Source organism: Phocoena phocoena, chromosome 1, assembly GCF_963924675.1.
Source record: "Phocoena phocoena chromosome 1, mPhoPho1.1, whole genome shotgun sequence".
Lineage (NCBI taxonomy): Eukaryota > Metazoa > Chordata > Mammalia > Artiodactyla > Phocoenidae > Phocoena > Phocoena phocoena.
The window spans coordinates 39,296,745-39,323,938 of record NC_089219.1 but is presented as its reverse complement, the minus strand read 5'-3'; the positions used below and the strand labels follow the sequence as shown (position 1 = coordinate 39,323,938).

The window sequence follows — 27,194 nt, the reverse complement described above, 5'->3', positions numbered from 1 at the left end:
AGCCAGCCAGAGAAACATCCCATCTGCTAGCTTGTCCCTAACTGGAGCCAGCCCTGCCCTCTGGACCAGGTTGGACCTCTGTCTGTGAGCTAGGGCACCTGGAATGTCAGCTAAGGGCTCAGCACTCTTGCTGGGCATGTGGGGAAGGCAGGGGGAGGAGAGAGTGTCCTAGGTGAAGGGCACGGGCTTCAGAGCCTGACTGCCTGCGTGAGGACCTCAGCGCCTGTCCTCGTAGGAAGGAGCCTGGGCAGACCAGGTACTTGGCTTCTCTTGGCCCTCAGGGTCCCTCTAAGAGGAGCCTGGCGTCAGTGGGCAGCGCACGTGCAACTCAGGCCTGGCGCACATGAGCTCTTGCGCTGTCAGTATTATTTCAGAGCCCATGGTCCTCCAAGAACAGGACTCCCACCCAGGCGAGAGCAGGGCTGTCCAGGGGATGGGGCAGAGGTGCCCGGTGGCCTCTGAGGACCCAGCTGGGACCCTGCAGGGAGACCCCCACGGCCGGTCTCAGCTCCAAGGCACAGTGAGACTCAGGACGTTGGGCCCCGCCCCTGCCTGCATGGTTGGCCAGCACGGTGCTCTCCTGGAGTGCTGGGTGCTGACATTCTGGGAAAGGAGCCTCTGGGTGTTATAGAGTGGTAACCGTGACCGCAGCGAGCCCTGCACTGGGCACTGCCCCCTGCAGTTCACAGAAGCCGTCACAGGCTCTGTCTCCAGGGCTCTCCCCACAGTGCCTCACGCTGACCTCAAATCACTCTGCGTGGTCGCTGCCGGAGACCCCAGGAGGGAACGGCCCCATGTCTAACCTATCTCAGGGTCCCCAGGGCTTGGCACGTGCCTGACATGTAGGAGGTCCCAGTGAAGGCTTGTGGAGGAGGCTCTGTGGCTTCAGGCCTGTACCCCTCCAGGGTACAGGTTCCTCAAAACCCCCAGGACTTATGTCCTCACTGTGGGACAAGGGCAGGGCCCAAGGAGGAGGCTGACCCCTAGTCTGTGGCCTGTCTCTACCTCTTCAGCCCCGTAGCCCCGGCGTCCCTCCCTCACTGCATAGCTCACACTGCCCTGTAATTGTTTGTGTGTCTGTCTCACCTCCACCCTGTGATGTCCTCCAGGGTGGGGACCATGTGTCTCAGCTCCTGGCACAAAACTGGGTACAGGGGAGACATCATCTCAGTCCTTGCTGAACTGAAAAGGCCCCAGTCCAGCCCTGCCTGGCCGGCAGAGCAGGAGAACAAAAGCTCGGCTCTGCCAGTTTCCCAGACGGACCCTCCTTGGGAGGTTCGAAGCCCCGAGGTACCCCCCAATTCTCCATCCACCTGTCCATCTGTCTAGCTGTCCTGTCACACTTCCTCGGGTAAACAAACACGGCTGTTTCTTGATACCCGGCGGCTGATCCTGGCAGCGAGAGTAACACTTGATAGTTCCCCTTGCATTAATTTCAGACGGAACATAAATATGGGCTTGGACTCCCTCTTCCAGGAAGAGAAAACTGGAAACCCATTGGACTCACTGGAGAGAAAACATGTGTGCTGGCCAAGGGGAGCCCGTGTTACTTTGGAGCTTTTGTGGGAACATCTGGTTCTCCCCTCCTCCCCTCCACTAAGCCCCCCAATACTGTCTTGAAATTGCCCTGTTAACTGGCATATTCTTCGAGCTGAATACTCACACACTCTCCTCTCTGATCTGGTGAAACCTGGAGGGGACACATGTTTCTGACGATTCGCTGCCCCCAGAACGTGAGCTCAGGATCGCTCGCAGCATCCAGTACTTCAGAGTAGATGTACCGGCCATGCAGCCAACTAGGACATCTCTGGATGGAAGCCCAAGCTTTGCCTTTTACCGGCTGTGTGAGCTTCAGCAAGTCCCGTCCTCTAGCTGAGCTCCAGTTCCCTCATCTGCAAACTGGCAGTACCTGGAAATGCTTTTGTGAAGATGAAATGAAATCATATTTGAAAAGCATCTTGTGCCCAGGAGACTCACTGAGGAGGAGTTTGCCTTCAGGTCATCACATGATGGAATCACAGAGGTGGGAGGACCCATGAGACCTTTGTAGGGAAACTGGGACGGAGAGGGGAAGGAGACTGCCTGAGGTTACACAGCTGGCTGGCTGTCGAGCCAGGTTTTCTGTCCTAACCTCGGGACAGGATCCTTAGCTCTGTCCTACCCCGCCTTTCATGTCGGAGGGTAAGTGGGGGCTGTTGGGCTATGCCCAGCCGATGAGCCTTGTGCCCTAGCACAGGCCTGCTTGTGCCTGGAAGAAGCGGAGCCTTTGTCTCTGCACTACATCATAGGGCTCCGCCCACTCAGATCAGGACACCTTCCCTGCCTGTATATGATGTCCCTTAAGTGGCACTCTGGCTTGCGTGGTCAGGGGACACAGTCACCAAACCAGCCTTACAATTTGTCAAACCTATAATCCTCCTCCAGGCCCTTGCTCCTCCCCTTGTCTGTTTCCCAACTCTACCCCCTCCAATATATCTGCTTGAATCCACCCTTCCTGGGCCCCTCTTCCAGGAAGCCTTCCTTGGTGTCTTTGGTGTGTGGATCTCTCCTCCGTGCCCTTTGTTTTTTGTTTTTTGGGTTTTTTAGCGGTACGCGGGCCTCTCACTGTTGTGGCCTCTCCCGTTGCAGAGCACAGGCTCCGGACACGCAGGCTCAGCGGCCATGGCTCATGGGCCCAGCCGCTCCGCGGCATGTGGGATCTTCCCGGACCGGGGCATGAACACGTGTCCCCTGCATCGGCAGGCGGACTCAACCACTGCGCCACCAGGGAAGCCCCCGTGCCCTTTGTTTTTGTTTCTGGGTTCTCTTTCTCCTCTCTCCTCTTTCTCCCTCCTCTCCTTCCCTCTCTCTCTGTGTCTCCTTGTATCTCTTTCTCTCTGTCCCGACATCTCTCCTTTTCCTTCTCTCCTTACTGTTGCCTCTGTGTCTCTGAGTCTGTTGCAGCCTGTCTCCCCGCCCCTGTCACCTCCTCTCTTCTTTCTTCTCTCTGTCTCCCTGTGTTCTGGAGCTCTCTCCCCCTCCCTGTCTGTCTCTGAGTGTCTCTTCTTTCTCGGCCTCTCTCCGTGTGTCCCTCTCTCCCACTCTGTGGCTCTGTGTGCCCCGCCCCCACCGTCCTCCCTCTCTTCCCTCCTCTCCTGGTCCACAAGGCCTCAGCGGATGAAATGGGATGTTCCTTCCTGAGGACAGCTGGCCAGAGAGCAGCTGTCAATGCTGGAAGGAGCTGCTGAACAGTGGCCAGGAGACGCCGGGAGCCTGGGCGAGCCATGTAGGCTAAGCTGTGACGGCGAGGGACCCCTTTGGAAATTTTCCACACCTTCCCTGCGGGTTCCAGGATGGATGTGGCGCCTTTTTCGGGATTTGTGACGTTGGAGGCAGGCCCAAGCCCTGTCTGCCAGCCCCTGGGGACGACATGCACTGGGCCCTGACTGCGGGGCTGCTCTGACAGCCAAGCTCCTGGGATTGGTGGGATCTACAGGGGGATCACCAAGGGGCTGGGCCACAGCTGTGAGGGGAAGGGATCCTCAAGCTCAGGTCTTCTGGGGATAAGACGAGATCATGGCAAGGACAGGGAGTAACGGATTCTGTCATTCATTCATTCAACAAACATTCATGAAGCTACCGCCCTGTGCCAGACTTGATCTTAGCCCTGGGGACAAAGCTGGATCAGGCGTGGCCCCTGCCCTCGAAAAGCTGTTGGTCCCCCCTCAAGTGGCTTGTTGGGGACACATTCTGACAGAGGCAGCTCCAGGGTGTGGGGAGCTCATTCCAGCCATGGTGAAGAGGGTGAACCGGAGAGAGCAAGGAGGCTGCTGTCTGCAGTGATTCAGGCAGGTGATGGTGACCTGGGCCAGGGCCAAGCATGGTTAGGAGGTAAAATCCAGGGTATTCTGGTGACCGAATGGATGAGGATGAGGAGAGGGGAGGAGTGGAGACGCGCCCATCTGACTTGGGTGGTGGAACTCGGCTGAGACACAGCCAGGAGGGGAGGGGGAGGCTCCGGAGGATGTTGGGTGGAGATGCCCAGGAGGCTGCTGGACAAATGGGTCTGGGCTGGGGCAGCAGGTCCAGAGTGGTAACTGAAGCCATATGAATGGATGGATTCACATTCCACGGATTGTGAATAGAGTGAGAAGAAAAGAAGGCTGTGGAAAGGGTTCCCAGGGACACCCACATTCATCGGGCAAGGGAAAGGGGAACCTGCGAGGAGGACGGAGAGGGAGCCGTGAGAGGAGTACGAAGAAAACAGGACAGAACGGTGTCGTGGGGTCCTGAGGAAAACAAGCCCCAAAGAGGGCAAAGAGGGGGTCGCGATGGGAACCTGGTCTCGGGAGTGAGGGCTTGCTCTGGACAGTCCTGGGGCAGGAAGCCCGTGGGAGGGGCCTCCTGCAGGAGCTGCCCCTGGCAGGGGGCGGACACCTCCCCACCCTGGAGGGAAGGAGGTGAAGGCCAGTGTGGCTTAGAGAAGGAGGGGATAGGAATTTGGAAAAATCGTTGCTGATTGCTTCTCATTTCTCAAAGTATCTGAAGTCTTCTGTTTAGGGTCTTAAAATACACAGTAAGGGCCTGGAACCACTGAGGTTGAGGGAACGGGCAGGGTGCAGACCAGACACTGAAACGCTGTCAGGCAGTGCTCAGGGTCCCGCCAGCATCCTGTAAGGCTTGGGCTCCTCCGAATGCCCCCTCTGCCAGCTCCAGGAATGCTCCTTTTAGAGCGGCCACACGGCCGTCAGTAAATATTCGTGCTACTCCGGTATAGCCTGAGGTGGCCTGTTTTCCCTACGGCTCTTGAAATCTGCGTGGACCACTGCTGGGCCTGGAGGCCCCTGTCTTTAGATGGGTCTCCATGGAGGCAGGGAAGGAATTGCTTTGCTGCCAGGAGTGCATTCCAAGAGCTGTAGGCAGGGAGTTCCTGCAGCCTGTGCGCTGGAGTCCACCACGCCCAGTTCCAGCCTGATCAGTTCGGGGGGCAGGCAAGAGTGGGGTCGACTCCGTGGCCACAGCCAGGGACGGCTCAGCCCCTCACTCAAGTGTGCATGCTGGGCTTTTCCAAAGGACGTTCACTCCTCCTGCCTCGTTGGGACCTTACAGCCTCCCCAGGGAGGCAGCCACGGGGATCCAGGCCCATCTGACACACAGGGAAACTGAGGCTGGCAGCAGGGCAGCTGATAGCTCAGGATCACGTACGGGAGACTCAGAGCCTTGGCAGAAGCCTAGGTCTTCCGTCCTCTACAGCCAGCACTGGGTCAGGGCCAGAGCTGCGAGGGCATTGTCCGTGTGTCTTCTGCAGCTGGCTCCCCAGGTGAGCCTCACTGACCTCACAGTCTCTGCAGATGCTGTTCCCCCTACCTAGAACACGCCCCGCCCCACCCTGTGCCACCCCACTCTCATCCTCACCTAGTTAACTCTGATCCCATCCCTCAGCTAGGGATGCCTCCTCCAGGGAGTCCACCCTGCCCCCAGGTTAGATTAGCGGCCTCCTGTGCACGCTTACCACCTTGTGTGCTTCCCCCGGCATAGCACTTACCCTGGATCAAAAGACCTTGATTCTCAAGACCGTGAGTGCCTAGAACAAGCCCCTACCTGTTCATCACCATCCAGCACTGGATATGCACTCAATCGGTGTTCGTCAGATAAATGCAATAAATAGGTAGAGAAAAGGAGGGAGAGGAGGAGGGAGGGAGGGAGGGAGAGGAGGAGGGAGGGAGGGAGAGTACAATTTCATAAGGGTCTCTGGAGTCAAACTAATGCCTTCTCCATGAATGTGAGAGCGAGGGGAGCCCATGGAGCAGCCCAATCCCGCCCTGTACACAGAGACACCAAGAGCATACAGGCTCTTGGTGGGTTCGCCCAAGGTCTCAGAGCGAGTGTGGTGGGTTCTAGTCCAAGTCTCCCATTCCCAGACCTGTGATTTTTTTTTTTTTTGCAGTGATCCAGAGGTGGGATTTCAGGGACTGTGACAATTCACCGAGAGACTGTTGGGTGGGGGACTTGGTGGGGAGTCTTGAAACCAGCCCAGAGGTGTGCAGGGCTGGGCGGCAGTGGGCTGTGGGGTTCACCCCCCTGTTCCAGCCACTGTGAACTCCCAGCCTCACTTCCTCTGCGCCGGAGCCTCTCCACTCCCCCAAAGCTCGTCCACCACCCTGGGGTTGTCAACATGCTGACCTTCCAGCTTCCCACCTGTCACCACCCGTCACAGGCAATTAGAATAATAGTGCAGGAATTCCCCCCAGGTTCTGGGATGAATGGTGAGCAGGAGGGGAGTGAACTGCCTGTGGAAGTGGGGCTTCGGGGGAAGGACACGGGCTGGGAGGGCGCAGGGGCCACCACCACTCTGCCTGCATTGAACGAGTGGGGAGACAGGCCCAGCGAGGAGGAGGGGCTTGCCCGGGGCTGACTCCCAACAGCGACTGGCCTCCTCTAACCGGAGCCTGGGAGAGCCTCCACCGTGTTCTCAGACCTCGAGCCTGCGTCCAGCCAGAGGGCGTGCCTGGTCTCATCTGGGGCTGTGGACCAAATGATTCATTTCTATATTCTCAGTGTCTAGCCCAGGGCTGGCCACAGAGCAAACGCATCATAAACATCTGTTGAATGAATGGTTAGGGGTGGAGAGTGAGATGGAGACCAGCCCCCTCCGCGCCCCACACATTACTCCTTCCCCAGAATCTTACACCTCATTGTGTCCTCAGGGCCCGCCCCAGGGCCTGGGTCAAGTGTGTGATCCATAAATGTTGGATAGATGGTGAACAAATGAATCTTCGAAGTCTTAGATCCAGCCAACGCATACTGAGCGCGTGTGGGGCAGTAGCCATGCGGTCTCTGCCCCATGGAGCCTGGTGAGGACATAGACATGCCCACACAGAACCCCATTCCCATGCTAAGGCAGGGAGCCTCAAGTTGCTGGTGGAACTGACAAGGATGAGCCATAGACCTCAGAGCTGGACCTTGTCTGACTACTGGAGGTTGTCCCTGCCTGGACAGTCCAGGGCTGGGGTCAGTTCGATGGTGTGGGGCACAGTGATGCAACAGTAAATAAACACTGCGAGCCGTGGCTGCATGCCAGCCACTGTTCCCGGAGTCCTCACGACAGCCCTAGAGACTGCTAATGCAGGCATTCCCACTCTACAGATGGGGAAACTGAGGCACAGGGTGGTACAACCAATGAGCAGCAGAGCCAGGATTTGGACCCAGGCAGGGTGGCACCAGCCCATTTTCCAGCTACTCCATACTGCCTTTCAGGGAGGCTGCCCTTGACTTCGGTGTAGGTCGTTGGCCTGAGGCTGTCCCCAGTTGCTGATGACCTGCTATGTGGCTGAGCCCACTTTGTCTCTTGTGTTCCAGGTCACTTTCTGGGGAACAACACAGTCATCGACGTCCTTCGGCAGGCAGGACTGGAGGTGGAGCACACCCCTGCAGGACAGACCATCCACAGGTAAGCAGCTGGGACATCTGGGGGCGTGGGACTTGCTGGCCCACTGATGCTGGTCCATGGGCCCTGCTGACCACGTGCTGTATGGCAGGCTGCACCCCGCCTTCCCGCTCAGGCCTGCGGGGCACAGTCTTGAAGGAGCCTCTGGTGAGATGGGGCCTCCTAGCGACTGACCTTCGCCAGGCACCCAAGAGTTGGGGCTAGGCTGGAGGTGGGGAGACCGGGAAGGAGCTTGGTGTGCAGTAGTGGCAGGAGGTCAGGGCGGTGGGAGAGCAGTGAAGGTGGGAGTGGGAGGAGCGTTAAGTCTTGAGAGATGTTCAAGATTTAGAGACTGGCGATCGGTGGGGTGCAAGGACTCTGTAGGACTCCCGGGTTGCTGCCTAGAGGACCTGGTGGATGCCCAGGCCCTGAATCGAGATGGGGCCATGTTTAGGACGAGCCCTGGCCAGGCCTCTTCCCTGTGTCCCAGCCCTGCCCACACCTGGTCCTCACCTTCCTCTGGCCACACCTCCTCACTGCTGCCTCTTGGCAGCAATTCCCTCACCTGACTTCCCTGCCAGGGCACACTCGCTCCGCCCAAAGAGACATATACTGCGTACGGTGGCCATCCTCGCTTCCTGTGTGGGTTTTCTGCCCCCCTCAGGCTGGAAGATGCCTGAGGGCAGAGGCCAGCTGGGTTCACCCATGGTCCACAGTGCCAGCACCAGGCCGGGCACGGAGAGGTGTCGGCACGTGCTGGGCAGCCCTAGAAGACAACAACAGGATCCTGAAACCCGGGGCTTCCATGCAACTTGTGCACCAGCCTGTGCAGGAACCGTCCTCACAGGGATGGCCGGAGTGGGATTTCGGCCCCTGTCCATGACGTTATAAAACCCAGCGTCCAAAAGAAGCTTGAATAATCCTAGCTAATGTTTATTGACTGTTCACTGTGTGTTGGGCTCTAAGCGCTTTTAACTCATTAAATCCTCACAACAACCCCGTGAGGCAGGTACTATGAGTAGCCCCACCTTAAAATTGAGGAACCTAAGGCCCAGGGAGGCAAAGCCACTTGCAGAAGGACACACAGCTCATGTTAATGGCAGTCTAGCTCTAGGACCTTCCTAAGGTCCTCACCACAACCTGTACTGCCTCAGGGGCTGGGGGCGAGGCTCAGGGGTGGGAGTGCTCAGGAATGATTGCAGCCTTGCTATTCACTCTGCAAAGATGAGGCCTGGGGCCTTGAGCCTCTGGTCTCCCAGCTCCAGGCTGATGCCCTCCCCTGTCTCTATGGCACTTCTGGAGGAACTTAAACGCTCTCACCTCGGACTTCCTCCCTCTTCTCATCTTCTGAGTCAGCCTAACCTGAGCGCCCTTCCTGACCACTGGAGCCCAGCACAGATCAGTTTGTACTGGGCCAAGGGTAGGCGTCAGTTGGAGGGATGAGGGACCCAAGGTAGCCTCGGGGACAAGGCCTTCCTCAAGCTCCTCCTCACAGCCCCAAGGACCTCCACCTCAAAGCTCATTGTGTGGGTCCGGACAGCGCGGGGGGCGGGCAGGCCGGCAGGGCTGCCTCCGCTCCTATTCATCTCAGAGCCCAGGCATCATTAGAACAGGTATCCCCCCACTCCCCGCAGGCCCCGCTCTCAGCCTGAGTCTCAGTGCAGGCTGAAGTCCCGTGGGTGGGGTGAGGGGGGTGGGGATGCCGAGGAGGCCCCAACAATAGAAGCCATCGTCAGCCACAGGTGCTTCCTGGATCCGTCTCTTTGTCTGCCTGTTTTGAATTATCTCCCCAGCAGCTGCGGCATCTCCTGGACCCTGGGAATCTGGGGTTGCCGTGAGGGCTGGAGGAAGACAGGCTGAGCTGATGGCCTTCTGTCCTTCAAGGAGAGAGGAGCCCCTCACCCCATCGTGCACGCGGGAGCGGAGTTGGGGGGCAGCCTCCCTTGGGCGCCGGCTTGCCTTTACAATTCTCGGGACCAGGACCAACTTCCCCCAGGGTCAGATGTCCCCAGAAGGAATTCCGTTTGGACCACAGAGAGGGAAGAATAAAAGGGAGAGGAGCAGAGGGTGTTCCCAGGCTGAGGGGTGCCTGCGCACCGCCGTATGGCATGTGGAGTCCACGCCACACACTTAATCGCACGTCAGTGCCTGCTGCAGACAGCTCTGTTTGCTCGAGAGTGACATTAAAGAGAGGCCGGTTCTGTGCCAGGCACTATGTTAAGACCTCGTCTCTTTCATCCTCATGACAACCCTATGAAGTGAGTAGTATTAACTCCGTTTATAGCCAGCTGTTTCTTGGACACTTGTGTCCCTGCCCTTAGTCACATAGCCTGGAAGATGCAGAGCCAGGATGTGAACCCGTGTCCGTCTGCCTCCACCTTGAGTTCTACGCTGTTCAACACAGTCCTGCCTCCCCTGGAAAGCTGCTCAGGAGGCCAGCGTTGAATGCATGAGTGGATGCTTGGACGAATGGCACAGCGATAATGTCAATATATCATATTCAAGCCAGTTAATTACTGAAATGTTTCAGCTGCTATTTGCCAGCCACTGTTCTGAGTGCTTTGCCTGTGTTAGCTCACAAAATCATCGTGATGCCGCTAGGAAGTACCAGCTGTGATATCCCCATGTTCCAGAGCAGGAGACTGAGGCACAATACAGGGAAGTTGGGTCACTCGCCTCAAGTCCCTCAGCCAGAGCTTGTTGAATGAACGAGGCCCTGACCAAGATCAGATACGCTCCCAGAAACCTGCCCAGGGCTCACCCTCTCACTCCTGCTAGTCTGGGCTCACATGTCACCAACAGGGACCAGACTGTCCTCCCTGCCAACAACGCCCCCTCCCCCCACGGCCCGCGCTCTCCCTCCTGCCCCTGCTTTATTTTTCTCCTCAGCAGTTATCACCATCTGACATCCGGCCCATCTTACTCTCTGTCTCCCGCTTCGGAATGTAAGTGCTAAGAGGACGGGGGCGTTGTCTATTTTGTTCGCTATTAATACCCATTACCTAAAAAGGTCCTGGTGCCAGGTAGATGCTCCATAAATATCTACTGAATCAATAAATGAAAGGACGAACCAAAGCTCTATCTCGCAACACCAGGAGATGCTTTTCCTGGGTGACCCTCAGCCGGGCACCCTGGCATCTTCTCCTGCCGTGACAACTTTCCCACTGAATTGCGTGCCCCGTCGCACCTGAATGACACGCCCCAACACGCGTGCCTCACGTGCGGTTGCCCCTTTCCAGCCCTGTTGCCCAGAGCCCGGCACCTCCACCCGAGGGGACCTCGGCGAGCCCCGCCCAGGCGACCCCAGCTGCTGCCATCCCTGCGGTCCCCTCGGCAGCCCCCACTGCCCCGCCTGAGGAGGAGGACCCAGCCCTGTCCCCGCACCTCCTGCTACCCGACAGCCTCAGCCAGCTGGAGGAGTTCGGGAGACAGAAGAAATGGCACAAGAGACAGAACAAACCCCAGCGGCCGCGGCAGTTCAATGACCTCTGGGTCCGCATCGAGGACAGGTGAGCTGGGAGGGGCAGGTCTACCGGGAGCTGGGCCTCTCTCTGGTCAGCCTACCTGAGACCCACCCAGGGCCGGACACACTCTGTTATCCGCGTGCCCGGCTCTAAGGAAGCGTGGCAGGTGGGTACTCGATCGGAAACTGGCTTGTCCCTGTTCACAGAGGATCCTTCTGTTCATGCTTCGGGGTTTGTAGAGCACGCTTACACCTGACTTTTCAGTTTTCTCCATTTGAAGGTGAAGGAATAGAAGCTTCCTTCAGGTGCAGTGGACAAAAGTCTGCTTTGCCCTTAGCTTTCTCGGATGCGTGATGGGTGTGAAGCAGACCCGGTTTGTCCCATGGGCCAGAAGGTAAAAGCAGGACGGCCAAACCAGAAAGCTGTGAGCTCTCTGGGCCTGGACGGCCTGAGCAGCCGACCCGCTGGCAGGGAGGCTGCAAGAGGTATCCTGCGTGCAAGAGAGGCGTGGCAGATGATGGCGTGGGCTCTGTCTTGGGAGGGGCTGGGGGGTTTGTGATAAAACCTTGCTGGAGACGGGCTGGTGCAGAAGTCATCCTACCGTACTGATACCTGTCTGTCCTCTGCCTGTGTGTCTGCCTGCACCACTCCCTTGGCCTGTCTGTCACCAAAGCTCCTGCTGTAACCCAGATGCCGTCTTCCAACCTCCACCTGCGGGCTCAGCACAGAGCGGTCTCCCTTGATTCCACTTTTGGGCAGAAATCTCCACATCTGGTGAACAGCATCACCAGAGCACCCAGGGAGTGACTGTCAGGGAAGGACAGAGTCCTGCCCACTGCCGTAGCCCTGCCCTGGACATTGTGATCCAGCACTGGGCCTTCGGAGACTCAAGAGTCTCCACGTGGACCCTAAAAATCATCATCTGGGATTTTCCTCAGCATCCCCAGAAAGAATCACCTCGGGTACTTGTTAAATAATACCCCAGGCCCCACCACAGACCCCGTGTGTTGGAATGTGTGGCACAGGGGCTGGGGAAGCCACGTGCTGAATGCGTAGTGGAGCCTTCTGAGCAGCTTGGGGAAACGCGGACCCAGCTCTGCATTTATAGACGGTGAACCAAGGCCCGGATGGGGGCTTGTCCAGGGTCGTACAGGAACCCCCTTCATGACCTTCCCTCAGCCAGGCCTCCGAGTCACAGACAAAAAGTTGACAGAGTCCAACCCACTGTCTTAAAGTGCAGGGTGTGCGCTGTCTTAAAAAGACTTCCAGCAAGTAAAGTAAGAGTCCATTCCTCCTTTGGGCCTGTGTTGGCTTCAAAGCGCCTAACTTGGGTTCCCGGGAGACGTGCTTCTGCAGAGGCCCCACCGGCCCGGCCTGCCCAAGATGGAGGCACCGCTGTAGCTATACTGGCCTCGACACAGTTGGCTCGTGTGCCCGGCACGGGCTGCTTCTTTCCCACCGGGAGTGAGGGCACAGAGTTACCAAGAGCCATTTCTCAGCCCTGGGGAGGCTCGCAGGCTGCCAGGGAGGCACTGGCGGCCCATAAAGAACTGCAATCAGACCGTTCCCCCAGGGCCCCGATCAACCCGCCGGGCAACCAGACCCGGCCAGCAGTGGGCCCAGCCCACAGGGTGACAGGAGGCTGGGCTGCCAGCTCCAGCCACGGACCCCCAACCCCTAACCACGTCTGAAAGGTAAATTTCGGCAAATGACTCCACACGGTTTCCTTTTCACAACACGTCTCTCTGAAACACAGAACCTGGTTTCAGGAGAAGAAAACAGCTTTTCTTTGGCAAGAGGAACCCCTTTTCAGTCCCAACAGGTAAATTGTGGCTGGATAACTTTCTTCCATCTGGTTGGGCTGGAGAAGGAAATTTCCACCAACAGGCAGCCTATTTGTTGAAAGTTTCCCTGCGTCGCAGGGAAGCCGGCCCTGAGGTCCCAGAGGGGCCCAGGTGCAGGGCACAGCTTCCGTCACTCCTGGGTCTCAGCCCACCCATCCTCCTAGCAATCCCAAGTTTCCGGTTCTCCGAGAGGGAGCAGAGGAGAGCTCTCTGGAGGGAGACCTGGGGCCCATTTGTAGCCCTTCTGACAATATTGTTTTCCTTGGAGCTTTAATTCCGTTCAGAGTTTTCTCATTTGCTTCCCCCTAAATCCCACCGGATGCATCCCCTGCTCTCCACCCCCTCTCCCAGCTCATCTTCCACCTGTGATCTTACGGCGGGGCCCTAACAGGTCTCTGGCTCCTAGCCGTGTCCCAGCACATTACCCTCCTCAGCCTGAGATTCCCAGTGCTTTCCCTCGCCCCGCCCCACCAGGTAAACTTCCTGCTGCTCAGCCTGGATGCAGAGCCTTTGCCTCCTTCCCGCCTCACCTGCTGGCCCTCCTCCTGCGGGATACCTGGGCCCCATCCTGGCCAAGCTGTGTGCTGCCCTGCAGTGGACCATGCACGGCCCACCCCCACCTTTGTCCTTGCTTCTCTCTCTGCGGGGAGGTGGATGTGAGTGGACACTTGCTGAGCTCCTGCTGTGCCAGCCACTGACATCCCTCACATCCCCCAGCCCTGTCAAGAGTCCAGGAAGTAGGCTTCGCTTGACCAAGGAGGAAACTGAGGCTCAGCGAGGTCAGGTAACTTGCCCAAGACCTTGCAGCAAGTCAGGTATGGAGTCAGAACCTACAGAATCAGGGCTGTCTGATGCTGAGGGTCACATTCGTCCAGCACCACGCAGACGCCCCTGCTGCCCTCGCCCGGCAAGCATCTCCTCCCTTCTCCCCATTCTCCCCACAGCGTGTTCCCTGTGCCCCTCTCCCCTGCATCCCGTAGCCTCCCCCCGCCGACCGTGGGTATCCCATGGGTGCCCCTGTCCTGGCAAAGGTCCACAGATGGCAGTCGCTTGCTTGTGTTTCTAGGCCGGGAGGCCCTGGGGACCAGAGCTGGGGTGGACTTCTCTGGGTCACCGGAGGCCTCGCTGAGGGTTTGTCGACTGCATGCGTGAGTGAGAGAAGAGGGGGAGCGAGTGGGGAGAGGGCCGAAGTGCCACCTGGAGCAGGCTGGCCTTGCCTCGCCCCTCATTACTCCAGATGTAAACACATCGAAGGAAGTTTAGAGAAGCAGCAGCCCGTGGCAGGATGATTTATGGGGACCTGTGAAAGGGGCCCGGCATGTGTCCGCAGATGGCTGTGTAGCAGCGGCAGAATGGTATCAGGGAACCCCCGCATCTGAGAGCCAGGAGCAGGCAGCAGGGCTGTGGCCAGGGGGCACGCCAGGGCGGAGACCATTGCCACGCTGTGTGCAGGGCACTGCCCCAATCCGTCGGATCTGTGACAGTCCTTCGTTTGTACTTTTGCACAGCTAGGGCCTTGACTGGCCTCTGGGGGTCATGCCAGCTCTGTGGTTCCCCCAGTCCCCCAGTGGGTTGGATAAACAAGGGAGCAGAGCACTGGGCCATCGGGAAGGACAGTCATGAGGGGGCAGGTGCAGGGAAGAGAGCGTTTCCCGGGCTCCGGGCATGGCCGGAAGCCAGGTGCAGAGGTGGGCGTCTGTATGTGGTGGCTGCAGAGCCCTGTAGGTGCCACCATGCAGGGACGGGGGTGCAGGACGCACGTGCACAGGGGGTCATTGTCCTCCTGGGCCTTGGTTTCTCCAGAGGTTTGAGCAGATGGCCCGAGCCCCTGCAGAGGGGAAGAGAACCGTTTCCCCTCCCCCTGGGCCCCTGGGAGGGCTCTGCCCGCCTCCCGCTGACCTACCATCCTGCCCTGAGTTTCTCCAGCTCACCTTTCCCCCAGCACAGCCAGGCTTTCTCCTGGTACCATACAGGGTGCTCAGCATCTCTGCATGAGGCCAGGACCTCGTCTGATTAGAGGACGATGCCCCCAGGAGAAATGGGGAACAGGGTCACTCAGTGGATAAAAGCACAGAGGAATTCAGGCAGAATCCCCAGCCCCTCCTCGTACTCGCTCGGAGGCTTAGAATAAAAAGATGGTGCTTGTAAAGCGGTGAGCTGGCCTCAGACCACCGGTGACACTCAGTAACAGCTGTCCCCAGTGTTGGTGGCTGACTCTCAGAGTCTGGTCTAGGATGCCACACGCCCCATCTCCCAGCAGGAAGCGACTCCTGGACCTTCAGTGCATATTAGGCTTAAATGGGCCCCTGGGTGAGCACATCATTAAACAGAAGCGAGTTGGCTACATGCCGGGTGCCCAGCCCGTGTCCAGTGCTGGTGGGGATAGAGCAGGAAGAGTCGTGGGTCATGGCTGGACAGGGACGGCTCCCTGCTGTGGTACAGCCGAAAGAGCCCTGGTGTCACGGCCACTCTGCCTCTGCCTGGCAAAGAATCCAGCCAGCGGGGGCTGGAGGGCTGAGGGCCCTGAGAGTCGAAGTGACCCAGTGAGGGGAGAGTGAAGGCATTCCCAGCAGAGAAGACCATGTGGCCAAAGGCCTGGAGGCTGGCGTGGGCCTTAGATACCAGGACAGGGAGCTGTGGGCAAGCCGGTCACTTTAGATCTCTGCCTGCGTCTGACCGGTCTGCCCAGACAGTTCCAGCTGGGTCATATCGCGAGCTCCACCCCGGCCAGCAGGGCCACCCGTCAGCCAGGCCCTCGTGCCCCCAGCGCCATCTCCACTTTGTCTCCTCGGAATCCGCTGAGGAGCCCACCACCTTTGTATCGCAAGAAAGCCACAGCTCCAAGACTCCCCAGCCCCAGCCCTGATGGCTCTTAGAGACCCCCTAGTGCCAGGATTGGGGCCCTACTCCAGGAAGCCCTACAGGTGGGCCTTGGGGCAGCCAGCTGACACATCTCAGGCACCAGCCCTGCTTTCCTGTGCTTTATACCTGGGCTTCTGCCTAAGATCTCACTTCTGGATTCTGCTGCTAGAAAACATTTTAAAGTCCGAGGGTCTGATGCTGTTCCTTCGTTGTACACACGGGGAAACTGAGGCCTAGAGGGCAGGACCTGCCCAAAGTCACGCAACAAATGGGGACATCGGGCTTCTGCCTTCCACCCAGGCAGAGGGCCCCTTCCCACACAAGGGGCCCTGTCGGCTCCGAGCGCACTCGGCCCTTGGTGCCAGCTGTCTGCGGAGCCTGGGAACACTCAGAGTGTTTGGTTTGGCTTCGAGGCCACTTTGCCATGAGACGCTGTTCCCCAGCAAGGGCCTGGGGGGGTGGGGCTGGGATCTGGACTGGGCTTTGTGAGCAGAGTGGGTCCAAGAGGTGGGGGCATTTGGAGGGGCTTTCTGTCCACACCCTACTAACCTCACCCCGTTTTCCTGGGACGCCTTCCAAGCAATAATTCCCCCACTCGGGCTCCAAGGGGGAGTTTGCATCTTTGGTTTTCAAAGTGTGAAAGCAAATGCCTTTGGGCGCCTTGTGAGACATGGTTTTCATGATTCCTACTTGGTCCTTCTTCTGACGGCGGGGGCTGCTGGGCACCCCAAGTGGCAGCTCAGCCTTCTCTCCTGAGGCCAGCCTTCCTGGCCTCCCAGCTGCTCGGGCTGGAAAGATGGGGGCAGCAGCTGGGAGGAACCCTCCATTAGAAAAGAAGGGGAGGGAAGGGACTGTGGTAGTGATCCTGCTGGGCGTGGGCACAATACCCTCCAGGGACTGAGGCCACTGGGGGCCTCCTCTCTGACCCTGGCAAGCCTCCACCCACGGGTGTGCGAGGTCTCGGCAGGAAGAACCATGCTTCACTCCCGTGCTCCCCGTCTGCGCAGTTAGGGATGGCACCACAGCCCAGCTGGGGCCGGGGAGGCAGACAGCCTGGTGCACGTCTTCAGGCTCAGTTTCCCCATCTTGAAAATGGGAATAATGATAAGATGACACGTGTATAGCATCAAGCACAGTGTCTGCCGGCACACAGGAAGTGCTCCATAAATGGAGGATGCTTTTAGTGAGAGAGACAAGGACACACACATAATAATAGTGCTAAAAATAGCCAACACCATACAGCACTTCCGGTGTGCCTGGCAATGTTCTGCACCTTACATATGAAACCCATTCAAGCCTCGTGCGCATAAATAGGTGTCAATGACACAGTGTGATCAGTGAGAAATGCGCAAGGCTTCATGGGAGCCTCAACTCTCCCAGGTGGCCTTAGGGGCAGGAGGACAAATCAAAGAGGCCTCCAGGTGAGGAGACTGTTGAATCAGGCCATCAAAGGTGAGTCAGAAAATGGCAGCAGGACATTAGGTGTGACTGGGGATGGTGGTGTGTGCTGGGAGAGCCCAGAAAGGTGAGGTCAGCCCGCAGCAGGCCACGTGAGAGGTCTCGGGTGCTCTGAAGGCCGGCGTGGGGTGGGAGGTACAACGGGCCGGATTTGGGGGAGTCATAAGGGGCGTTCGAAGCTGCCTGGTCTGCCCCCTCCCTTCCGGTGCTTCCCACACAATCTCTGTTCAGGAACACCTTCCTGCCACCCATGGTGTGTGACAAGCATTTGCTCCCTCCTCTCCTGATTATTTCTCTGGGAATTTCTATAGACAGAGGAACACACACATCACAACTATAGAGTCCAGGGTGAGAAGGACCTCACACAAGGATGTGTGGGTTCCTGTGGCCACAGCATGACCAGGACTAGAGGAGAGGGGGAGGGACAGGGCAGGGAGTGACAAGCCTCTCCTTTTCTGAGGGCACACGGACACGGATGCCAGAGCAGGTGTCCCAGACCCCGTGCAGGACGGGATGTGCTTGTGACCCCCGGGCTGCCCTGCCCACCACCCCCCGAGGCTGAACCAGGCTGTGTGAGAGGGTCCGGCTGGGACAGAGGTGGGGCTGGGCTACAGTGGTGGTGATTACAGAGCTCACCGTGGTGATATGGCCAGTTGTCGGGGCCTCATGCCCAGCATGTGGAAACGTGGCCAGTGTGGGACCGGGGTGGGGCGGGGATCCCAGCTGACCTGGGGAGTGAACGGCCCATCAGGGAGGGAGGGTAAGCACTGCAGAGCAGGCAGTGTCCCACGTGGAGGAGGCTGCCCACTCTGCAGATGCCCAGGGAGGGGCAAGCTTCCTGCCCCGCCATCAGCTGCTGGTGAGCACCCACCGGGTGCCCGGTTCAGATCCCGTCCCTGCCGTGTGTCCTGGAGCAAGTTACTTACCCTCTTTGTGCCTTGGTTTCTTCACAAGTAAAATGGGATAATAGTCTTACCTGCCTCGTAGTGTTGTCATGAGGATTAGATGTTAACGGGTCCTACATGCTGGGCACAGACGCCGCCGGGAGCGCCCTCAGCCACGTGCAAGCTGGACTCGTGGCCTTCACAGCTGACTGCAGTGTCACCTCTTCCTGGAGGCCATCCGGGCTCCACGCTGGGTTGGGGCCCCTCTGTGCGCCCCCTGCCCCTGGCCTTCCCCTCCCATCTTTGACCCTCTGGGGTGATGGGCTTTGTCGGGTCCTCCCCCTGCATCTCCCTCTGCCTCCTGCCCCCCAGGGCTGCACAGGGCAGGCGTGAGCCCATCGCTTCTGGGGCCCAGCCCTTTCCTTCATCCCAGAGCCTTCTCCCCCTTGGTCTCTCTTTGTTATGCCTCCGTCACTGTCAACTCTCTTCCCCAGTCCCTGTCCTGCCCTCTGCCCCTCTATTTGTTCATCATTTCCTATCTCTCTCTCCAGGACCTGAGCCAGTAACCTGGTCCTGGCCCCTGCCCTCCCCTCGACTTCCCGATGCCACCAAGTGCTGGCCTTGACCCGCCAATTCCTTCTGCACTTCAGCTCTTTTTATTTCTCTGTCTCAGTACTTCCCTCTCTTTCACGTAGGCTTCCCTGAGCCAAGAACCTCACCCATGACCTCCAAATTGGCTTCTATTTTTATAAGTTCATGAGGGACCACCTTCACTGACACTCCCTGTGATTAGGCAGGGTGAGGCCACCAGGGCGCCTGCCCCCGAGGCGCCGCCCCACTCCCTCTGTGACCTGGCCCAGGGAGCCTCGCTGAGCCTCCATTTTCTCATCTGGTGACAGGGGGTAGTGCGGCGCATTGAACGTTTGTTCTCAGGACCAGAGATGCTACTTATAAAGTGCGGATTCCCAGTGGGCTCTCAGTAAACGATAGCCGTGATAATGAGGGTGAGATGAGGCGGTTGTTTGTGTGTTTCGTTTTGTTTTCTGTTTATTTCAGACTGGGGAGGGGAGGGCAGCAGGAGGCCAGGGGCACCTGCATACAGAGGTGAGAGGGCTGCCTGCTGCAGCGTGACCCCAGATGGATCTTCTCTGAAACACTTCACTTCTCTCTGCCTGGGACCCAGTACTCTTGAGTGGTCACCCTTCAGGTCGACTGTGTGGCTCTGGGCTGCTCACTTTCCTTGTCTGAGCCCTTTGTTTCCTTCTCCATTTTATGCGGAAAAAACCAGATTCAATAATAAGTTGGATCTGAACCCTAAGACCACAGCCCAGGACAAGGCTGCTGAGAGGCTGTTCCACGTTCCACGTATTTTTCTCCCCCCAGCACCACCGCCTCGCCACCACCACTGCCCTTCCAGACCACGCACAGCTCCGGAACAGCCAAGCCCCCCTTCCAGCTCTCCGACCCGCGCCAGCAGCAGGAAGAGCCGGGGCTGGCCAGCAGCGCAGCGCCCAGCCGCTCACAGCCCACCCTGGGCCTCCTCCCCGCCATCGCTGCCAGCATCACAGCCCCCTTCCTGCTGCACACCCTCAGGCTCTCCTGACCTCGGCCGCCCACCTCCCTGCCGGGTGCAGAGAAAGAAGCCAGAGAAACCGATGGGAGGGTCTGCGGCCACACCCACAGCCCCTGCCACCACCTCCAGGGGTGCCAGACACCTCATGGGTAGTCCAGACGGGATCCGTTAGAACACTAGAGCTTTATTGTACCCGAGTTACATCTTCTTTTTTGTAGAAGGATCTTAATTTCCCATAGTGCTATGGGGCTGTTTTGTAAAATATGTGTCCATATTAAAAAAGGAAAATGTATTTATTCTACTGATAAAACTATTTTTATGTGGCCAATGTTAATAACATTTTAACTAGCCCCATCGCCAACCCAGGAGGTGAACCCACGTTGCCAGGACGTCTGCCACCTCATGGGGACCGTGGCTTTGAACTGGCTTGCTTCTGGATCAGCGGAAGCCTCCAGCATCCGGGTTTGGCTTCTCCCACTGTAGGGACCTCAGAGGGAGGGGCAGGCAGACAGGCTTAGCTTTTGTGAAGCTGGATTTGGGAGCCAGAGATGTGAACGCTAACGGTCCTTCCTTCTCCTGGATGCATCCTAGGGCTGGGAAGATGCTTTACGAAAGAGAATGCTGCTATTTTGAAAACCCTGAGTGTCTGTGAACTGGCCCTCCAGACCTCTTGGTATGTGTTCCAGCCAAAGCTCTTGGGTGGGGGAAGGGATGTTGGTGCTGAAGGAAGTGGTCCCACAGCCCCATGTGACAGATGGTTAAACTCGCCAAAGAGAGTAAGGTTGTTGCCCCAGGTCACAAAGCAAGTGGGAGGTCCGGGCCATGAGTCCAGACCTCCCTGTTCTGGTATCGTTAATCCAGCTTGGCTTACAGGAGAGGCTGTTGAAGTCACGGCCAAGTGGGGTGAGCTGAACCGAAGGACAGGAGTGGGCACTGAAGGGCAGTTTTAGAGACAAGGCCTCTAGGAATCCCACAGTAATGATACTTGTAATGAGAGCTGCCATTTGTCCGGAGCCTGCAGTGTGGCAGGCATTTTGCACATTCACTTTATCACAGATCCTCACGCCAGTTCTGTGAGATATAATTGGCCCCGTTTCACAGGTGAGGACACAGGGAATCTCCAAGGGAGGCAGGTCTCACCCAAATGGGCCAGCTCACACTTCTTACTCCAACCAAAGAGACCACTTGGCTACAGTACTCATGTTGGTCCCTCTAGCCAATGGGCTCTGGCAACAGGCTCTCCCACGTGTCCCATGTCCCAACTTGTCTTATCTTGAAGCCAATGAGAGGCTTTCTTGCCAAATCAGAGAGGCTGAAGGATAGCTGTCATGGGCCTGGTAAGGCAGAGCAGCCAAAGGGGGGCAAGCAGGCCAGGGAGACTCAGAGAAACTGACCAGCCCCTCTGTCCTCAAGGTGGTGGCTGAGAAGCCACAGGACCCAGGTTGGTTTCCTCCCAGCCCTGAACCCTCACTGGGCTGGCAGCTCATCAATTACAGAGTCCTGGAACCCAAGAGCAGAAAGGGCCCCTCGTTTGACAAATAATAACAGTGAGAGTAAAAATAAGGCCCAGAGAGGTGAGGCATTTCCCCAAGGCTGCACAGCTGAGCAGGTCTGCTGACTCCCAGCTCAGTGCTCCCCGGCATGACTGCGCCATGGGCTTCCCTGGCAGGCCTGGTAGTGTCTGATTAGAATCAGGGCCATTGTGCCCAGCTTGGCAGCTGTCTCCCTTCTGAAACAGTAGAATTCTGGGCAGCTCGTTGGATGGTCAGAAGTCCCACAGGCATCTTGGCAGGCAGCTGAATTCTTTTTAGCTCTGACCCAGATGGATGTGTTTGAACTTGAGATCTGGCAGGAGCCCTGAGCTCTGCTTCAGAGGGTCCAGCCAGCCCCATGGGTACCACACTGTAAACTGAACTTGACCCCAGCCAAGGCTGGAGTCCGTTTATCCTTGGCAGAAATGTGACTTCCTATTTCTGAGCAGGAAGGGGCTTAGCTGACTTATAAGGCAGACTCAGAAGGCCTGCTGGACATCAAATACATCGTGCAGAGTGCTATTTGGATGAGATAAATGTAAAGGAATCAGAAACACACAGGCCAGATTTCCCGCTGTTCAGGGCAGAGTGTGGCATGAGACGTATTGAGATGGAGCTTGAGGTTAATTAAAGATGAAGCATTTGGTAAACAGTCCACGCATCTGACCGCATGCCCAGATCTGTACCAGGCACGGGGCCAAAGAGGTAAATTAATGTAGTGTGTGATTATCAAACACACACAGTGCCAGGCTCTGTGTTGGGGCCAAATACAGCCACCTTCCTTGGCCTAGAGGAACTCATCAAGATGCAACAAGCAGCCCAATCCTAGGTTCTTAGAAGGAACCTTAAAGGTCATTCTGTCCAGGTCCGTGATCACAGGCAGAAGCCCCCAGATCCCTCCTCTGGGCAGGTTGGGAGATCCCAAACTCTCCCTCCACCAAGCACTCGAGTGTTTAAAGAAAGCCACGTGGGCAGCTGATGGATGGGCCAATTGATCAGGTAGACATGTGCTGATGGGACAGCCAGAGCCAGTGTGAGTTAGACAGACATCTGTAGCCTAAGTTCACTAGTCCCTGAGGACCACCCGCTGGCCAGGGTTTGAAATGAACTGAACTTGCTGACGTATGTTGCAGAAGACCCGAGGCACATGTACAAAAATCTGCATGGCTGGGGCCCTTGAATTCTCTCTTCCTGGGCCTGGGAACCATCATCCCATCCACAACCACTCATGTGCTTTGGATGATCTATCCACCACTGCTGACATTTTTTCCAGCACATTCTGTGTGCCTCGCCTCATAAAATACCCCTGTTGCTCTGAGAGCATCGTGTCCATGTCTTAAGACTTTTACATTTGACCTCGAGGCAGGCAGAGAAGATCAGAGACCGAGAGCCAGCATGTTAGTGGTGGCCCTGGGTTCTGTCTCTCAGGATGGCTGCCTAAATGACCAAGGGGTTTTCTGGGTCAGCTCAGAATGGCCCTGGCTCCTAATCTCCCTCTGGGCTCTTCTGAGCACCAGCAGCCCGGTGAAGGCAGGGACAGTAAAGGTGTATAAGTCAAGCTGCAGGGAGCTGCAGAGGGCCACTGAGGGCCCCCCAGCTCTGACAGTCAAAGATCTAGAGTCTATGAAGCATGGAAGCTTGTGCCGACTGGCGAGTTTGCCTTTGCACAGAAACACCGTGACCGGATTTTCCTCACACTAAATGCCGTGTCACCCAATTCCTGGCCTCAGCTGGATTTGGGCTAGCCTAGGGATTCAGGATCCTTGTCCCGCCTGCCCAGTCTCCATCCTGGGGCCATGATCACAAGGGGTCCCAAAGAAAGGTCCTCCACCAAAGGGAAAGTATAGGAAAATGCCACAAAGGGCAAGAGAGGTTCTACCTGGGAACTGCAGTTTTGCTGGTACCCTGTGTGGCAGAGAACAGAACTGGGGCTGGTGACGTGTTCCTCAGCCTGGCTTTCTACACCCTCCACAATCAGACCCTGCTGACCATGCCAGCCTCGCTTCTCATCTCTCCCACTCTGTGCCTGGCCAGACTGAAGCATATTTGGCATTTCCAGAATAGACAGGATGTTTCACACATGCTGCTTCCTAGGCCCGGAAACGCCCTTCTATTACCCTTAACTGCTCATACTTTGAGGATCAACTCAGATAGCTTCCTACAGGAAGCCTTCTGCGTTGAGACCGTCCATGCCTCTGTTCTCCTATCATACTGTGAGCTCCTCAATGGCAAGGATCATGTGAATTCATCTTTGTGTCCTCATCAGACACAAAGATGGCACTCAAGAGATGTGTAGAGAGGGACCGGAGGAAGAAAGGAGTGAAGGAAAGAAAGAAGAGAGGCAGACCTTAACTCTGCTAGCGGAATAGTCTTTGCAAAGGCAAAGCTGTCGGAAGATGGCAGGCGCCCCAGAAGTGCTGAGTTTCCCGTCAGGAGCAGTGTACGAACAGGGGCAGTAGGCACACTGGCTGGAGATGTGGTAGGAGAGTTGAAGTCTTGGCAAGGGAGTGGGGTAGGGTCCCTCCTGGCTCTCGAATGCTCAGGTTCTTTGAACATTATGTTTCCAAAAATTCATCTAAACAGCCAAAACAATCACCCGGCCTGGCTTTCTAAACCAGTACATTTCAGAAATCAGTCCAGCCTCACCTCCCCGCCCCCCCACCCCCTTTCTTCAACAGCGCAGCCGGGCCTGATGAGAATTGGCAGGCTCACCTGCTGCCCTGGGGCAGGGGGACTTCTAGGCAGTGGGGGAGGGCTGGACCGGAACCTAAGCCCCTATTCCCAGCCCAGAGCTCCTTCCCTCCCTGCCCCCCACCCCCGACCCTGGGGGAGAGAAAGTGGGGATATGAGAACTGACTGAGCCCTGCCTGGCCCTTTCCCAGGGGCATCAGCACACCCTCAGCTCTTCCTGCTCTGTCTCCAGACGTGGCTCGTCCTTGCCAGATACATTCAAGATACTCCTTCACTTTGCTGAGTGACCTGGGGCAAGTCCCTGCCCCTCTCTGAGTCTCTATCTCTTCATCTGTCAAGCAGAGACTTTGTTTCCTGCTTGGACTGTTCTAGGGGTCTGGGGGAGCACTGGGGCTCCACAGTCTTGAGGCTCCGCTAAGGTGAGGTGCCGCCCCTCCCCAGGCCCAGTGCTCGGCTTTCCTCCCAGGACCCGTGGGCCGCCACGGGATAGGGAGCGTGTGGCAGGAAAGGGAGATAAAGAGTAGCACGCCTCAAAGGGCCCCTGCATCCCAAGTCCCATTGCGAGGAAAGTGGGCTTTCAACAAGACCCAAGTCAAAGAAGTTTCCAGCGGGGCTCTCAGACATCTTGGGCCCCCATTGGGCCCCCACTGATTCTTGGCCAAATGATGTCCTAGGCCAGAGCAGGGGAAGCCAGAGCCCCTGCCCCATTCCTGGGCCTCAAAGAGACTGCAGGACATCCTGGCCTGACTCTCACTGTGTGACACAAGCTTCAAATCTTAATGTATTGGAAAGGTATTCGTGCTGTTGTCCTTTCAATCACCTCTTCCCCTCACCTCTGTGAATTCTCATGAAGAGTTCTTTAAGAATATAATAGAAGACAAAGAAAGATGCTATTAATGTTATTTTGCCAAAAATATTTTTGTAGCATAATATATTAATAAAAGACATGAAGACTTTAACGTGATGGTGTCTCTGCATGCCGATGTCTCCCCTCCTACTGCCGGGGAACGTGTGGGAAATCGCCTTTACTGGGAGGGCCAGGACCTGAGGCGGTGATGCAGAGGAACTGGCATGGGCCCGTTTTCCACTCAAAAACACAGGCAGGTGCTGGGAGGGTAGTTTGGGCAGGGGTCCAGTGGCTCAAGAGGCTCCATGCCAAGTGGGGTCTGGAGAGCCCTCTCCAGCCCTGTTCACCTAAGCAACCAACCTAGAACCTAGCTTCGCCCTCGGGGCCCCCTCTCTCTCTCAATCCTCACCCACCAACACCTACTGATGCAGCTTCATTAATCCCTCCACCTCTCTCCACCCTGCTCCAGGTCTCCTCACCCTCCCCTGCCACCTACAGCTGTGTCCCTTCGGCCCACTCTCTCCCCTGCAGCTAAAGTGAGCTCTGTAAACCACAGCAATGACCATGAACCTCCCTGGCTTTTTAAAACTCATCCATGTCTCCTCACTGTTCCCAGGACAAAGGTCAAGGTCACACCAGGTGCTCTGAGACCAGGTCCCTGCCCATGTCCCCAGCACGAAGTTCCCATCTTACCCATTCTTCTCCTGGTTTTCAACACTCCAGGGTTGCTGGTTGCCTCCGTGTTTCCTGAATTCGCCCTGCTTGTCCCCATCTTCTGCCTTTGCACACACTGTTACCCCAGCGCCCCTTGTCTTTCTGCATCTCTACCCCTCGCTCATCACTCGTACACATCCTGCGCGACCCAGCTCCAGTGGTATCTGCTCCGCGAAGCTTCCCCTACTCCTTAAGCCAAGTTAGCCCCTCCTCCCCTCCATCACCACAGCACCCCATCCGCCGTGTACCTGGGTTGTACGGAAATGACCTTCGTGTGCCTGTCCTTCGCCTTGGCTTCCAGGGGCCAGCACCGTGGTTGGTCATCTCTGTATTGTCAAAGCACAGGATCTGACATCTAGTGGGTGCTCGTGGAAGAAAGGCACAGTCAATGAAGAAGAAAAGGAAGAAGAATGGGAGGGAAGACTTCAGGTAAAATGTAGATGAGCTTTTATATCATATCAGACATCACATTTCAAGTATTAGCTGGCTGGGATCTGCACAAGGGGTCCGTGCTGCAGGGTCCACCGGGGAAGAAAACATAGCCCCTGGGACTTGGTGGGGGAAGGGGGGCAGGTTACTGAGAGGTTTGGAGTGGGCGAGGTCTCTAGTTCTGAAACCCTGGAGCCTTCACCAGAGGCAATTCATTGGCCGTAGTTAATGAGTCCTTGCTGGCTCCTACAAGAGTAATGCGGGGGCTTCACTGGTGTCACAGTGGTTGAGAATCTGCCTGCTAATGCAGGGGACACAGGTTCAAGCCCTGGTCTGGGCAGATCCCACATGCCGCAGAGCAACTAGGCCCATGAGCCACAACTACTGAGCCTGCGTGTCTGGAGCCTGTGCTCCGCAACAAGAGAGGCCACGAAAGCGAGAGGCCCACGCACCACGATGAAGAGCGGCCCCCGTTTGCCACAACTAGAGAAAGCTCTCGCACAGAAACGAAGACCCAACACAGCCAAAACAAAATAAATAAATTTTAAAAAATAAAAAAAGAGTAATGCGGACTGCACATGGGTGCCATCCCCACCAGGTAAAGGTGATGACGCAACTGGAAGCTAACGTTGGTTGAGCATCTATTATGCATCAGACAACATTCTACACATTTATGTCTTAAATTATTTTATTCTCACAACTATTCTTCCTGGGGGGGGCATGGAAGGGGCTGATTTTCACTGCCAAGTTGACAGGGGGTGAAGTGGAAGTGGCAAGGTCAACGACAGGGAGCTGGAGGCCAAGAAGACCACCTGAGTGTGAGCCCCAGGGAATCCACATACTCTAGGAGGGCTTGGACTCCAGCCACAGAGCTGGTGTCCAGGACCATCTTAACAAGGGGTGTTGGAGCCAGAACGTCCCAGCCATGTCTGGGTTGCAAGTAGACAGAAATCACAAGCTTAGACCTTCCAGCCCATGAGCTGAGAGTCTGGGGAGCTCCAGGGCTCCCTGAGCCGTCGAGGACCTCCCCCGCCCCCACGCCCCCCACCTCCACGTCATCATTACCTTCCAGCGCTGCCGCAGTGGAGGAAACACGCTGGCCTGGATGATTCCTGGGTGGATGGTCCTGGGAGGGGCGTGAGAGTTGGGGGCCTCCAATTGCAGCTCGCTGCAGCCAGGAGGCCAGGCAAGTGGGCCAGCCCCTGTTACACGGCATCATAAAAAGAAATTATTTTCAGAAAATATTCATAAAACCCTGTCTTATGTCAGTTCTAGGCTTGCAAAACGGATCCTGTGCTTTCTCCCTTTGTATTTTCCATTTCTTCCTCCCTGATCAGCCACAAAAAATGAAAATTTCCAACCTGAAGACACAAGTCCCCAGACAAAGACTGGAGACTCACAGGCTTCCCAGACGCCCCCTCCCCCGTTACCTCCTCTTCCCTGAGACTTGGGAAGCATGGAAAGGGGGCCGAGCAGGATGGTAATGGGGAC

General features: G+C 56.9%; 1 protein-coding gene across 1 annotated transcript in view; it reads left to right on the top strand.

The window, feature by feature from the left end:
- TRABD2B (TraB domain containing 2B) overlaps positions 1-19,520 on the top strand; it is a 213,533-nt gene extending 194,013 nt beyond the window's left edge. Inside the window, exons 5-7 of the mRNA XM_065894353.1 lie at positions 7,339-7,429; positions 10,645-10,914; positions 19,301-19,520. Coding sequence (XP_065750425.1) covers positions 7,339-7,429; positions 10,645-10,914; positions 19,301-19,520 — 581 coding nt within the window. The remainder of the gene's footprint in view (positions 1-7,338; positions 7,430-10,644; positions 10,915-19,300) is intronic.
- Positions 19,521-27,194: the final 7,674 nt, after the last annotated feature.